This window comes from Ipomoea nil, unplaced genomic scaffold (genome assembly GCF_001879475.1).
Source record: "Ipomoea nil cultivar Tokyo-kokei standard unplaced genomic scaffold, Asagao_1.1 scaffold2036, whole genome shotgun sequence".
Lineage (NCBI taxonomy): Eukaryota > Viridiplantae > Streptophyta > Magnoliopsida > Solanales > Convolvulaceae > Ipomoea > Ipomoea nil.
This window is the reverse complement of record NW_017618464.1, coordinates 3965159-3980167: the sequence shown is the minus strand read 5'-3', so window position 1 is coordinate 3980167 and position 15009 is coordinate 3965159. Positions and strand designations below refer to the sequence as shown.

The 15009-nt window shown below is 40.0% G+C and overlaps 2 protein-coding genes across 4 annotated transcripts; one reads left to right on the top strand and one right to left on the bottom strand.

The window, feature by feature from the left end:
* Positions 1-8755: 8755 nt before the first annotated feature.
* Positions 8756-10616, top strand: LOC109147655 (bidirectional sugar transporter SWEET4). Its single transcript, XM_019295264.1, has 5 exons — positions 8756-8856; positions 9034-9070; positions 9215-9593; positions 10055-10174; positions 10249-10616. Exons 1-5 carry the CDS (start codon positions 8814-8816, stop codon positions 10405-10407), a joined length of 738 nt encoding a protein of 245 aa, XP_019150809.1. The 5' UTR covers positions 8756-8813; the 3' UTR covers positions 10408-10616.
* Positions 10563-13683, bottom strand: LOC109147656 (mitochondrial pyruvate carrier 1-like). 3 transcript variants are annotated; one of them, XM_019295266.1, is made up of 5 exons: positions 13500-13683; positions 11593-11715; positions 11455-11509; positions 11237-11372; positions 10563-10795 (listed from the first exon to the last, which is right to left on the bottom strand). In XM_019295266.1, exons 2-5 carry the CDS (start codon positions 11683-11685, stop codon positions 10759-10761), a joined length of 321 nt encoding a protein of 106 aa, XP_019150811.1. In that variant the 5' UTR covers positions 11686-11715; positions 13500-13683; the 3' UTR covers positions 10563-10758. The 3 variants fall into 3 exon arrangements, with proteins under 3 accessions (XP_019150811.1, XP_019150810.1, XP_019150812.1); XM_019295265.1 differs by having other exon boundaries at positions 11593-11694; positions 13500-13681; XM_019295267.1 differs by lacking the exon at positions 13500-13683 and adding an exon at positions 13310-13397 and having other exon boundaries at positions 11593-11694.
* Positions 13684-15009: the final 1326 nt, after the last annotated feature.

Here is a 15009-nt window from a genome sequence, read left to right as displayed (position 1 = left end):
AAATTGTTGAGTTGACATATAATACGTTTAACTTTGAAATGTTAACACTTACATAGACATTATGTGGCAATAATGTGTCTAAGTTATATTTAAAATTTTATTTTAATTATCAGTTAAAAAAAAAAAAACAAAGAGTCAATTATGTGACCTCACATTTGGGAGAGTGACAGTTATGTCGCTTGACCACAAGATCTTTGGCGTCATGCTTCTCAGCTAGAGCTAGGGATTTTTTTTTTTTTTTTAAATAACATAAAGATGGTTGCCTCCTCCTCCGGTCAATGGAGAATGTGGAGGCAACTTGATTGCCTCTTTATATATATACTAGTTTTTTACGCGCATTGCGCGATTGGGATAATGCCCAATGTTTTTTTTTTTTTTTATAAGTACTTTAAAGTATATTAAGGCAAGATTATATTGAAATTGTTCATGCATAGATAATTGAAGGTTGAATTTGCGTATTTAAATAGGTAATCCTTCTCCCAAAGGTTGAGTCCCCAACCCCAAGGGCCCCCACACTCTGACCCGACAGAGCATTGTTGGAAATTGTAAATCACGGTGACTCAATGGTTCAGCAGACAGGACCAAATGCCGGTGCGAACAAGGAATCTGCCCACTTTGGACATAATTCCCGCATTGCTGCCGCCGAGGTTCAAACCTTGGTCTCTTCTCCCAAATACTGCCAACTAAACCATTGAGCTAAGCCCGTGCGGGTTAAATGGGTAATTCTAAGTTTACAAATGCTAGATAATATAGTCAAGATTGATTATAATTGTCAATAAAATAATTGTATAGGTATGGTTGAAACCAAATACAGGACATAAGGGAGAACAAATAAAAATTAGGGCATAAAATATTAAATATATACTAATATTGTTTGAGGAGATTTCGACATTAGGATTTGTGGCTAAGTTCTATTAAGACTTTAATATTAGAATTAGATTAATGGTGTAATTATAATTCTATATTAGACATTAATATTAGAATTAGACTAACGGTGAATTAACGGTATTTAACGGAAAAGTTAAATGGATAATCATATAATTAAGGATAAATTAGAAAAACTTTTAAAAAAATTAAAACCTGAACAAATTGAATCATTCATTTGATTTAATAATTTGGCGGTCATTTTTTCTACCCAATGTTAATAATTAAATAAATTCGTTGGTCAAATCTGCTAATATAATCCGCTAACTGCTGATTGTCAAACAAGGACATTGCAAGGTAGTTCTCACTTCAATTTGTTGTGTGATTTGAATACTCTCTTTGTCACAAAATCTCTCAAGTAGTTAATATGGTTGGCTTTATTAATTATATTTTTTTTTTATTTTTTTCATGGTATTAATAAAATACTTGGTAAATAAATATATAGCATTATTTTGTATTATAACTTTGATATTTAATTAGAAAAATAGTGCACAAAAAAGATAATAGACAATGTAGTGAATATAACCAATTGATGAATTTGAATGTAAAAATTTTTACATTTGAGAAAAATAAAGACAATATAACTAATGAAAATATTTCTCTTAATTAATTTATTGATAATGAATAATTTTTTTTACTGAATTAAGACATTGTAAGAACAATGTAGCGAATATAATCAATTAATAAATTTGAATATAAAGAATTTTTATATTGTAGAAAAATAAAGACAATATAACTAATACAATTATTTCTCTTATTTAATTTATTGATAATGAATAATTTTTTTTTTTGAATAAAGGCATTATGGACATATAACTAATTTTTTGTTGTAGCTACTAAATTATTATTTATATAATTTAATAAGAGTAAAATAGAGTACTAATTATGCCAACTTTGATTGGGATGAGGTTCGAACCTAAGACTTTTTTTTTATTTATTGAAATCAATGAGTAAGTTTTTTTTGAAAACCAAGGCCAACTATATTTCATTAGCCATATCAGGCAAAATAAATGGAGGTGGAACATTCCTCCACGTGGATCGTGACAAACTAGCACTTACATGCTTAGCTAAAGAATGAGCCGCTTGATTCGCGACCCTAGAAATAAAACTAATCTGAGAATCAGGCATAGAAGAAAGTAAACGAAAACATGAAAGCAAACTAAAACCAACATAGGAACGAAATGAGCTACTGCTACTTAGACATGAAACAAGAACTGAAGAGTCACTGTAAACTTTAGCCGTCGAATAGCCGTTATCCTTTAGCCATGATAGAGCTTCGCACACCGCCATCGTTTCTGCCATAAGGGGGTTGTAAGGACACACCATCGGGCCATTCACCGCAGCTACAAAAACACCATTCTCCCTCACAATGAAGCCAAAAGCAGCGGCATGTCCAGGACCGTGAAAACCAGCATCCACACAGCATGTAATACCTTGAGCCGAAGGTGTGTGCAATTGCCTTGGTTGCCGCGCTGGACTATTCGCCACACAGTCACTCCACGCAGCCCATCTCGCTGCAAAGACCCGGCACAACACCTGAGGGGAAGGTAACTTCGCCTCCCACACAGCTGAGTTCCTAGCCATCCACAACTCATGAATGAGACCACACATCATCCCCTGTGTTTCACGTGAATAACCAGCCGCACCACCCAGCCATAACTCTGCCCAATGCATAAAATCAGAACCATTAATCTGGGGTTTCGGGAGCTGAGAAGCAATCCAAACACGAGAAGCATATTCACAGGTACAGAAAATATGCATAATACTCTCTTCTAACAAACCACAAGCAGGGCAAATATTCAATAAATCAATGAGTAAGTTAACGGTGAACTAACGGCAATTCTTAAAATTTTAACGGAATTAGTAACGGTGTGTGGGTATTTTAGTAAATTTTAGCGTAAAATTTAAATCTTATCAATCTTTTAATCAATCTGAGCCATTCATTTGATTAAAATCTGTGACCGCCATTTTTTCTACCCATTATAGGCCTAACTCTCTTGGGCTCTTATTAGTATATATATAAGTAGATAAGTAGATATATATATATATATATATATATATATATATATATATATATATATATATATATATATATATGAAAAATTCTATTATGTCGATTGGCTTGGTAATTCTTTATAATTGGTACCCTCCCAAAGTAAATAGTAAATTCAATGTTTTTATCATTCACTTTAGGGTAATACCCAGATATATAGAGTTACCAAACGGATCGACATAATAGGATAAATAATTATTTATAATCGCTACTCTCCCAAAGTGTGTGTGTGTGTGTATATATATATATATATATATATATATGTTGAATCATTTAAGAAAATAATAATTTTAAATGCCAAAAGTGGCACTGTTACATCATTCTCTATCAAAAACTTAGAGGCAATAGGTAAATAATGCTAATTGCACAAAAATTTTCTATTAAATAAATGTAAATTTCATACAGTTTTATTTGTTAAATGATTTAATTATACCAATTATATATGTTTAAGGACTTATTTGATTTTTTTGCAAAAATAAATATTCAAAATAGAAAAGCATTATAATGTCTAATATCAAAAGTAATTTAATACATTGTCAATCAATTCACATAGTTTATTACAAATCACAAACATATTTTTGCCAATTCTTATTTTAGAATTTAACACCATAACGTTTTTGATGGGGATATGGGACCCTCGGGGTCCATTTTATTGGGAAAGTATTGACTTAAGTAGGGGTGGTGAAAGAAGGAGGTTGGACCAAGTCTTGTTGGGCTAGGAAGACAAGCACGCATGGTGGGTCAGGGTGAAGAACATGGACCGGAAGGCGGGAGGAAGTAGGTGCGGGAGGTAGGTACGACGTGAGGGGGGAGGTAGGTACGATATGAGGGGGGGAGGTAGGTACGGCGTGAGGGGGAGAAGTAGGTACGGCGTGAGGGGGGAGGTAGGTACGGCATGAGGGGGTAGGTACGGCGTGAGGGGGTAGGTAGGTACGATATGAGGGGGGGAGGTACGGCGTGAGGGGGTAGGTAGGTACGATATGAGGGGGGGAGGTAGGTACGGAGTGAGGGGGGAGGTAGGTACGGCATGAGGGGGGTAGGTACGGCGTGAGGGGGTAGGTAGGTACGATATGAGGGGGGGAGGTAGGTACGACGTGAGGGGGGGAGGTAGGTACGGCGTAGGGGGGGAGGTAGGTACGGCTTAAGGGGGGTAGGTACGGCGTGAGGGGGTAGGTAGGTACGGCTGAGGGGGGGAGGTAGGTGCGGCGTGCATGGTGGAGGATGCGGGAGTCGCGGGGATAGTGGCGACGTGACATGCATGGCGACAAACAAGCGGAGTGGGGGAGGAGCAACGTGGGACACGCGGACGCCAGAGGAGGAGGGGGGCTTGCTATAAATAGGGGCCCTGGATCTTTGGCTAAGGGGCAACTCAGACACGACAGGCACACTAGTCCAGTGGTCTTGGTCTCATACTCTCAATCCAGTCACCTGGGTTCGATTCCTGTCAGTAGCATAGTTAGCTATAGCCCACCTTGTGGGCCTTATCCTTTGTATTTGGGTCGCTGTTCTTGGGCCTGTACCTCGGGCTTCTATACATATCGTGTTGGGCCTAGCGCCCTACCCCCCCGTTCTGTACTCTCTGTACTCGGTTTATGGTGGACCCGGTCCTAATAAAACCATCATTGGCACCGTCTGTGGGGATCGCTACGATTAGCCCGTGTTTGTAGTCTCTACCATCCTAGCAAGGTTCCGAGGTACGCCCAAATGGTTGATTCGCAAGAGGAGCTACCCTATAAGGTAACACACTTAGCACATCGAGACGCTACTCTGGTGAGTACACTTGAACACTTAGTTAGGTAAAGATTGTGTTTATTTTCCCGAACTATGTGCCCCTATGTGCTCCTATGTGTTCTGCATGCTTGGCCCACGGCCACCTCAACTATATGCTCATATGTGCTCTGCATGCTTGGCTCGCGGCCACCTCAACTATATGCTCATATGTGTCTGCATGCTTAGCCTGCGGCCACCTCAACTATGTGCTCTGCATGCTTGGCCCACGGCCACCTCAACCATGTGCTCTGCATGCTTGGCCCACCGCCACCTCAACTATGTGCTCTTACGTGCTATGCATGCTGGCTCTACGGCCATGGCAGATGGGGCATGTGGGTTATCGCAACCCACATGCGCGGACTTGCCCCCGGCAAGCCGCATGGTTTTGGCGGATGGGGCATGTGGGTTATCGCAACCCACATGCGCAGACTTTCCCCTGGTAAGCCGCATGGTTTTTGGCGGATGGGGCGTGTGGGTTATCGCAACCCACATGCGCGGACTTGCCCCCGGCAAGCCGCATGGTTTTGGCGGATGGGGCATGTGGGTTATCGCAACCCACATGCGCGGACTTGCCCCCGGCAAGCCGCATGGTTTTGGCGGATGGGGCATGTGGGTTATCGCAACCCACATGCGCGGACTTGCCCCCGGTAAGCCGCATGGTTTTTGGCGGATGGGGCGTGTGGGTTATCGCAACCCACATGCGCGGACTTGCCCCCGGCAAGCCGCATGGTTTTGGCGGATGGGGCATGTGGGTTATCGCAACCCACATGCGCGGACTTGCCCTCGGCAAGCCGCATGGTTTTTGGCGAATGGGGCGTGTGAGTTATCGCAACCCACATGCGCGGACTTGCCCCCGGCAAGCCGCATGGCATTGGCGGAGGGGGCGTGTGGGTTATCGCAACCCACACTACCCCGTCCTACAATCTTCAGTTACCTTCATCCTTTAAAAAAAAAAAAAAGGTTGCATGCAGGTGTAGCATGGAGAAGGAGCAAAGACATCCATTGAATATTTAAAAGAAGCATGCAGGTGCATCATGGAGAAATTGACAAAGCATACTAAATAAATGCAACAAAAGAGATGTACAGTGCAAGAAGCATCCAAGAAGTGACAATAGAGGAGTCACCTTGACCTCTCGACACTAGGTGATGAAGCGAAGGCCAAGGCAACATGCGGTGTGTGTGGCAGAGGTACAGAGTAATGGCGTGACGCACAACAATGGTGATAATGGAAGGTGGCGGCGAGAGGTTGAGAAAGGGAAAGAAAGGAGGTGGTGATACCGAATTCTACTTCTTTTAGGCATCAAGATACCTAAAAGAAGTGGGGGACTTGTGATGGGGATATCATGAAAGCTTGGGAACTAGAGGTTGAGTTTGGGAAAGAAAGGAGGTAGTTGTACCGAATTCTACTTCCTTTAGGCATCAAGATGCCTAAAAGAAGTGGGGGACTTGTGATGGGGATATGGGACCCTAGGGGTCCATTTTATTGGGAAAGTATTGACCTAAGTGGGGGTGGTGAAAGAAGGAGGTTGGACCAAGTCTTGTTGGGCTAGGAAGACAAGCACGCATGGTGGGCCAGGGTGAAGAACATGGACCGGAAGGCGGGAGGAAGTAGGTGCGGGAGGTAGGTACGGCGTGAGGGGGGGAGGTAGGTACGGCGTGAGGGGGGAGGTAGGTACGGCATGAGGGGGTAGGTACGGCGTGAGGGGGTAGGTAGGTACGATATGAAGGGGGGAGGTAGGTACGGCTTGAGGGAGGGAGGTAGGTACGGCGTGAGGGGGTAGGTAGGTACGATATGAGGGGGGAGGTAGGTACGGAGTGAGGGGGGAGGTAGGTACGGCATGAGGGGGTAGGTACGGCGTGAGGGGGTAGGTAGGTACGATATGAGGGGGGAGGTAGGTACGGCGTGAGGGCGGCGTGAGGGGGGAGGTAGGTACGGCATGAGGGGGGTAGGTACGGCGTGAGGGGGTAGGTAGGTACGGCTGAGGGGGGGAGGTAGGTGCGGCGTGCATGGTGGAGGATGCGGGAGTCGCGGGGATAGTGGCGACGTGACATGCATGGCGACAAACAAGCGGAGTGGGGGAGGAGCAACGTGGGACATGCGGACGCCAGAGGAGAGGGGGGGCTTGCTATAAATAGGGGCAACTCAGACACGACAGGCACACTAGTCCAGTGGTCTTGGTCTCATACTCTCAATCCAGTCACCTGGGTTCGATTCCTGTCAGTAGCATAGTTAGCTATAGCCCACCTTGTGGGCCTTATCCTTTGTATTTGGGTCGCTGTTCTTGGGCCTGTACCTCGGGTTTCTATACATATCGTGTTGGGCCTAGCTCCCTACCCCCCGTTCTGTACTCTCTGTACTCGGTTTATGGTGGACCCGGTCCTAATAAAACCATCAGTTTTATATCATACTATTTTTATATTTTCCCTTCAATCTTTCTCTCTTGACATGTCATTATCTGATTAAGTTTTTAAATATTTAATTATTAATTATTTTTTCTTCCAAAAAAAATATTTTTTAAAATTAATAGTAATATCAATTAATTTATAAACACCTATTAAATGAAATTCACATAAGGAGAGAAAAAAAAAAAAAATTGATGAAAAAATTTAGAAGGTTAAAATTAAAAATCCCATTGAAAATATCTGGTTTTGATTAACCAGATAAACTTGTCATTATGGCATGGAGTAAGAATTGAAGTAAGCAAAATATAATTGGTCAAACAAAATCCAAGCAAATTTCATTAAATGGGGTTAGGATAATATTGAAGGGTGTGCCTGTATGGGATTATCTCATCTCTTTCTCTCTCACTGTCACTCCCTAGAAATATACAATATTTAGTGAAATAAATCAGTCAACCAATCAAATTAACTTGATTTTTTTTTTAATATTCAAATAATAAGTAGATTCGTTTTTTAACTTGTGAAATCAGTCCATTAATGAAGCTAATAAATATAAACAAATTTATTTTCAAGTCAACTGTAAATATTTTGAAGTAAATTTAAAGAGGAGAAGTTACATTTTTCTATTGCCCCCACCTCCCCCATCCTAAATGGAATCAGACTTAAAATGGAATTTACGTGACCAAGTGAGATACTATCTGGACTTTTTTTTAATAAAAAATATTCTATTTATACCTCTTACATTTACAATTATTAATATTTAAATAATCTACTAAATCACAATAATCGTATTAATGACCCGTAATTTTCGTAAAAAATGTTCTTATAAATCGCAAAGACAAATTAAATTACATGAATTTCCGAAAGTTATACCATACATTTGTTTGGACAAAAGTTTTAATACAATTATTAGTTTAATATTAAAAATAATTTTTTTCCCCACCACACATATTTTACTCCCCTCGCTAAATTATTTTGTAGACACCTCTATTGGTGGGATAGCTTGCGGGCCTGAAAATTTAAGGGTTTAGTTGCTTCATACCCAAAACCAATGATCGAACTCTTGAGTTTTGGTTAAGAATGGATGAGTCCCGCTCACGGCAAATTATTGTGTAGACCATGGTTCACACTATGTTATGTGGACCCTAAAAAAAATACATTTTTAATATACTAAATGTACATTATTTTTGTACTGAATGTACATTATACAATATAATGTTTACTCAGAATAAAAATAATGTACATCCCCTGAATACAATGTACATTATTTTTGTACTGAATGTACATTATTTTTATATTGAATGTACATTATTTTACAGTAGACAAAATATGATACACACAACTTGTATAGACCATGATCCACACAATAATGATTGCCCTTTCACTCAACTACACTCCACTGGTTTTTACACTAATTTTTAGATATATGTGAGAGTGAAACTACAAGGTAATTCAAAAAAAAAAAAATATTATGGTGGACAATAAATTAATAATTAATACAAATTTTTGTTATATGCTTTTTTATTTTCTCTAACACTTGTAATCACAATTAACTTGCTTCCATCCCACCTTCTCTGTATATATATATACACATGCATAGAGCTCATCCCTATCATCTCTCTCTCTCTCTCTCTCATAAGTAGTTACTCTGTTTCGATATACGACCATGATTTCTAGGGACACTGCTCGTACTGTTGTTGGTATCATCGGTAGGATTATTACATCATTTATTATATTCCGCTATTTTTTAAGGTTTTGGTTAGTATATGTTAAGTATACTTATTATTAGATATATATAACTTAAAATGATTGAATCTGGTACAATATCTGATGTAATTATAAAATTATTTTTTTATTATATTTTAATGGATTTTATTCATTTTCAGGGAACGTGATTTCCTTCATCCTGTTCTTGTCACCCGTGTGAGCTATATTTTTCCTTTTCTTTTTTTTTTTTTGCTTGTAGCCTTTACTGTATATAGAAGGCTATAATTGTCTGGAAAAAAAAATAAATGAACATTTTTAATTAATTAATTAAATTGTGAAATAAATAAAAATGAATTTCAGGCCGACATTTGTGAAGATATGGAAGAAGAAATCGGTGGAGCAATTCTCGGCGGTGCCGTACCTGGCGACGTTCGCGAACTGCGCGCTGTGGGTACTATACGGGCTGCCTATGGTACACCCCCACAGCCCGCTGGTGATGACTACAAACGGCATCGGCTTCGCCATCGAGGTCGTCTATCTCCTCCTCTTTCTCATCTACTCCGACGCCAAGAAGCGCCTCAGACTGCTCTTCATCATCGTCCTCGAGCTCGTCTTCGTGGCGGCTCTCGCTGTTCTCGTCCTCACTCTCGCCCACACCTGGAAACTCCGCTCCGCCATTGTTGGTAGCATTTGCATGGTCGGTAACATCATGATGTATGCCTCTCCCTTGGCCGTCATGGTCAGTAATTTCTCCCTCCCTCCATTCTCAATTTCCACATTTCTTCCATCATATTCTTACTGTTACTTTTCATAACGAAATAAATATAAGATTTCAAGTTTCAGTCTTATCTTAATTAAAAAAAAAAAAGGCAAATCAGGTCGATTGCTGATTTGTCTTCTCAAAATTCTATTGATTTGTAGAGCTCTAAAATAATATATTTATGAATTTAATTGTAACTTTTAAACATTTAAGGGGTTGTGAAACGGTGGAAGGGCATTGGTGACGTAATGCGATGATAATGTTGGACACGTGTTTGCTAACTAGGTGTTGTACGTGTGACGTTGCAGTCATAGGTTTTGCAGCGTGTTGAATGTATTTAACATGAAATGGTGGTAGGTTGTAAGCGAGGAGAGAGGGAATAGTAAATGATAGATAAATCATAAATGATAAATGATAAATGTTGGGTTTGGTTTTCACAGAAATTGGTAATCAGTACGAAGAGCGTGGAGTACATGCCGTTTTTTCTTTCTTTGTTTTCCTTTGCCAATGCTGTCAGCTGGACTGCCTATGCCTTCATTCGCATCGACCCCTATATTCTGGTAATTATTACTTTTTCCTTTCCTTAAATAACTAAAAGTTAAAAATTAACAATAATAAACTTATTGGGTTTCAGGCACCAAATGGAATGGGAGGACTACTTGGGCTGGCCCAACTGATTTTGTATGCATTGTACTACAATTCTACAAAGAGGATTATTGCAGAGAGAGAGGCAAAAGGAGAAGTGGGGTTGGCCCAGAAGGGAGACACCAAAGTGCCCAACAATGAGCCTTGAAATTAACTCAGGATTCAAGAAGAGGCTATAATCTCTATTTTATATTTTAGAAGAAAAAAGGGGGAAAGAAAGCTGTTAGTTAATTGTCTATTCCTTTCTCCCAGTCTATCTTTTTTGTTTTTCAGTGTAATGAACTCGGTTGCAAGTAATGGTACTTTAAACCTCAAACAATCATGAGCTGTGTTAGAGCAAAATGTTGTGGTACACCAGATATAGTCTTGAATTTTATATAGTGACCTTCAAGTTGTGTTCGAATTTATGAAAAGCATATAGAAATGAGAAAACCACCAAAAGTTAATGGGAATAAAGGGTGTGCTAAATGTAGAATAGAAATACAGCATGAATCACTCATCACTGGGCTTTGTCCTCCTGCTTCTGCTGCAAGTACCTACAAAAGGTGGGAGTAAGGAGGAAGAATATTTAGGACACCAGATATGGCCAAAATATGTTAATCTGGGGTAACCCCAGCCAAGATGGTAAGAGATCCACGCTTGTAACCACAAGGTGACAAGATCACGAGTTCGAATTCTTGTCACCTTGGTTTGAGCCAGTCAGCTATGGGTAACCTACACGGCTACGCTAGTTTACTTGTGGTCCTTTGCCTGTTAGGATCACAATACAGGGTTTACTTACACCCAAAAGAGTTGTGGGGTTTCATTTACTCTGAGAGAACGGAACATTCTTCATTTAGGAATATCCATAAATCATTAATTCAGGCATGGTGAAAATACTTTTATCCATCTCAATTCTCAACCAAGATTATCTTATGATTCTGATATTGATTCATCACACCAAGAAACACAAACTTTGTTTAGTAACAGATTCTTACCCCTGACCCTTTGCCCAACGAGATAGTTGATAGAGCTGCACACACTCGTTTGAGGCATGGCATGCCAAAAGCAGATAGTTGCGAGGCTGGACCATCCATGCAAACCTCATGAACAGTGCAGAATATACACACATTGCTGCCACACCAATCAAAAGGGAATATTAGGCTCTAAATCACGGGCTGCACATGCTCTTCCTTTTAGGTGAGATGTACTCTACCTGATGTCATGTTTCCAGATATCATTTCTGGTGGCTTCTGTGTGTCCACTAATCCCTGCGTGCCCATTAACATAATCAAGAAAAAGTAGAATGAAGTAGCCAAAATTTTGACTTAGTATCTCAGATGGAGAAACACACCGCTACAACAAATCCCCAGTTAGCAACAGGACCCCAGAAATGAGTTGTTTTAGGGCCAACAGGGCTGTTCAAAAATGCTCTAAAGGAAGCCATAAGGACACACTGCTCAAGAATCCACCACAACTGTTAGAATGTAAACCCAAAAACGAAACAAATGAAAAGAACAGTTGTAAATGAAGAAAATGGAATCACAACAACCAGCAAGAAAAAAAAAAAAAAAGAATGTGATGCAATGCATCAAAAGCAAAAGCAAAGCCATATTCTTGTGTCCAGGAGGGCTGATGGCTAGCTGTGCAGTGTTTTGGTCAAAAGTGATAACCTTGGCCATAGACATCCAAATGCTACTGTGTTTGCTGCATCTGAAAGCTAAGAGACAGACCTCTCCAATGGTATATGAATAATTACCTAATTCACATTCATCTGATTGCTATCCTCACTCAAAGTGATGACACCTTGAGATCATGTTTTGGTGTTGAACTGTACAAGTCTCCCTAGTTTTTTATGAAAGAATAAAATGGGAAGTCTCTGAGTTCCTTTATTAGTAGTGTTTTGTGTTCCAAATTCCCATTTGCCCTTCCACTTTCCCACACCATTGGAATACAAGATTGTGAGTTTTGCAATCAAAGAAGACAATAGATTCTTAACAAACATAGATTATGGCCGGTAACATAGTTAGCTTATCAATCAATTTTGGTTTATTAAAGCACTATTAGCTGTTTGATTTGGTTAAACAACCAATATAAGTGTTTGATTAATCAAATTTTTTGTAACAGCTTATTGCTCCAAAATGCTAAAAATTACAAATTTATTAACTTTTTGAGAAAGTCATTTTGCATATAATCAGCTATCGGCTAACAGCTAATTTACAAAACATTTTTCTACAATCCGCTAATGCTATCAACTAGTCAAAATTACTAACTCAATCAGCTAAGAGTATTGGCATAACCATAACTTTAGGAACGTTATACTGTGGCACCGTGTCCACCTTGCAAGGTGGGCACGGTTCCAGATTCATAATTTCTATACTGTAGATTCATAATTTTTAAACTGTAGATTCATAATTTCTATACCGTAGATTCATAATTTAAATACAGTAAATTCATAATTTCTATACAGTAGATTCATAATTTCTATACTGCAGATTCATAATATCTGTACTGTAGATTCATAATTTCTAAATTGTATAGCTATCAAATTATGAACATCTAGTTCTGTGATTTGTGAATACAGAGTTCAACAATTGGGAATATCAAAAATTATGAACATATAGCTCTATAATTATGAATATATATTTATAAAATTATGAACATATAGCTCTATCACATGTTCACAAACTTAATACTGTAGATTAATAACTTTTATAATGTAGATTCATACTGAAGACGAAACAATGCTATTGTGAAGAGAAAAATGCAACAGTATAGAAATTATGAATCTAGAATCGTGCCCACCACAGCATAATTTGCCATAAATTTATTGCTAGAAACCAGTGTTAAAAAATCACAATACGATTATATTTTGTAATTGTTCTCGTGTTGAAACATCCAACAATTCTCTGATCTTTACCATACCAAATCATCTTACACCATTAGAAACAACAAACACCTATACAGCGATAGCACACACCATTACTGACAAATTTTGAATAATTGTATAAACTTCAGTTTCATTTTTTCAAATTCCACTGAAATACAGAAATGGTGTCAATTTACAGAACCTAAAATCGGAACTAACGCATAACAGAGTTTTCGTCTTCCCCAACACAATCGCAAACTAGGGATGAATATACGATTCAAATACAAAATCTGTAAACCAATCTAAACAATTAAGTCTACTGCATATATATCTATATATCCCTAAAACAATAATAATAATAATAATAATGTATACAAATGAAATATCAGTACCTTTGACTAAGATCGATCGATCGATTACTGAAGATGCTGCAAAATGGGGTTGGAGAGCTGAAGATGTGTAGAATAGAAGAAATAGAAGGAACAAAAAAAAAAAAAAAAATGTTCCTTTCAGATCAGAGTCAGGTTTGGTGGTCGCGGAAGGCGGAGCGAGATAGCAGCCGTCGAGAGGGCATTGATTTTGAGTAGATGCGACCACCTAGAGTCTTTGTAGTCTTCCAGTAAATATGTGCCACGTTGCAAATGTCTGGTACAGTTTTCATTTTCGCCACTAAAGATTCTGTAGATATCATTCAAACCCTTAAGGCATTTGGTTGGAGAAAGGAATTGCAATTTCATAAGAGATCATTACTTGAAATAAAGTGGAGATTTTAAGTAGTATAAAATTCATATGGGAATTGAAAGGGAATAAGTAGTATAAAATTCAAAATGCTCATTATTGTTGTCAAGCATCAATTTTTAAGTTAAAAAAGATGTTGGGTAATTTTGTCTCATCTTTATCTTTTTTTCTTCCTAAAATTCATAGAATTAAATCCCAAGGGGAGTATGGGATTTTAATTCCCTTCAACCAAATGCCCTGCCAATGGGGTTTGGTTGGATATAATTGTTTTTTTTTTTTTTTTGCTTTATTCCATGCAAATGCAAATTACAATGTTTAATTAAGGGTGTGTTTGGAAACCCGGAAAATGACTTCTGGAAGTCATTTTCCGGGGTTTTGGTGTTTGGTTACATTGGAAAATGACTGGTCAAAGGAAAATGGGGTGGAAGTCAATGGAAAAGGAAGGCAATTTTATGGAAAATGACTTCCCCTTTTTTTTGGGGGAAGTCATTTTCCAACTTTTACACCAACATCATCAACACCATACCACCACCACCACCACTACCAACATACCACCGTCGCCGCCATCTCCACCATACCACCGCCACCACCACCACCATACCACCGTTGTCACACCACCGCCGCCGCCACCACTACCACCATACCACCGCAACCACCGTCGCCACCACTACCGTCGCCGCCACTACCACCATACCACCGCAACCACCGTCGCCGCCACTACCACCATACCACCGCAACCACTGTCGCCGCCATCACCACCATGCCACCGCCCCCACCACCACCATACCATCGCACCCACCGCCGCCGCCACCACCACCATACCACCGCAACCACCGTCGCCGCCACCACTACCGTCATACCACCGCCGCTGCCACCACCACCATACCACCGCCGCCACCACCACACCACCGCCGCCGCCACCACCACCATACCACCGCAACCACCGTCGCCGCCACCACTACCGTCATACCACCGCCGCCGCCACCACCACCATACCACCGCCACCACTACCACACCACCGCCGCCACCGCCACCACCACCATACCACCGCCACCACCACCACACCACCGCTGCCACCGCCACCACCACCACCATACCACCGCAACCACCACCACCACTACCACCACCATACCACCGCAACCACCGTCACCGCCACCACTACCA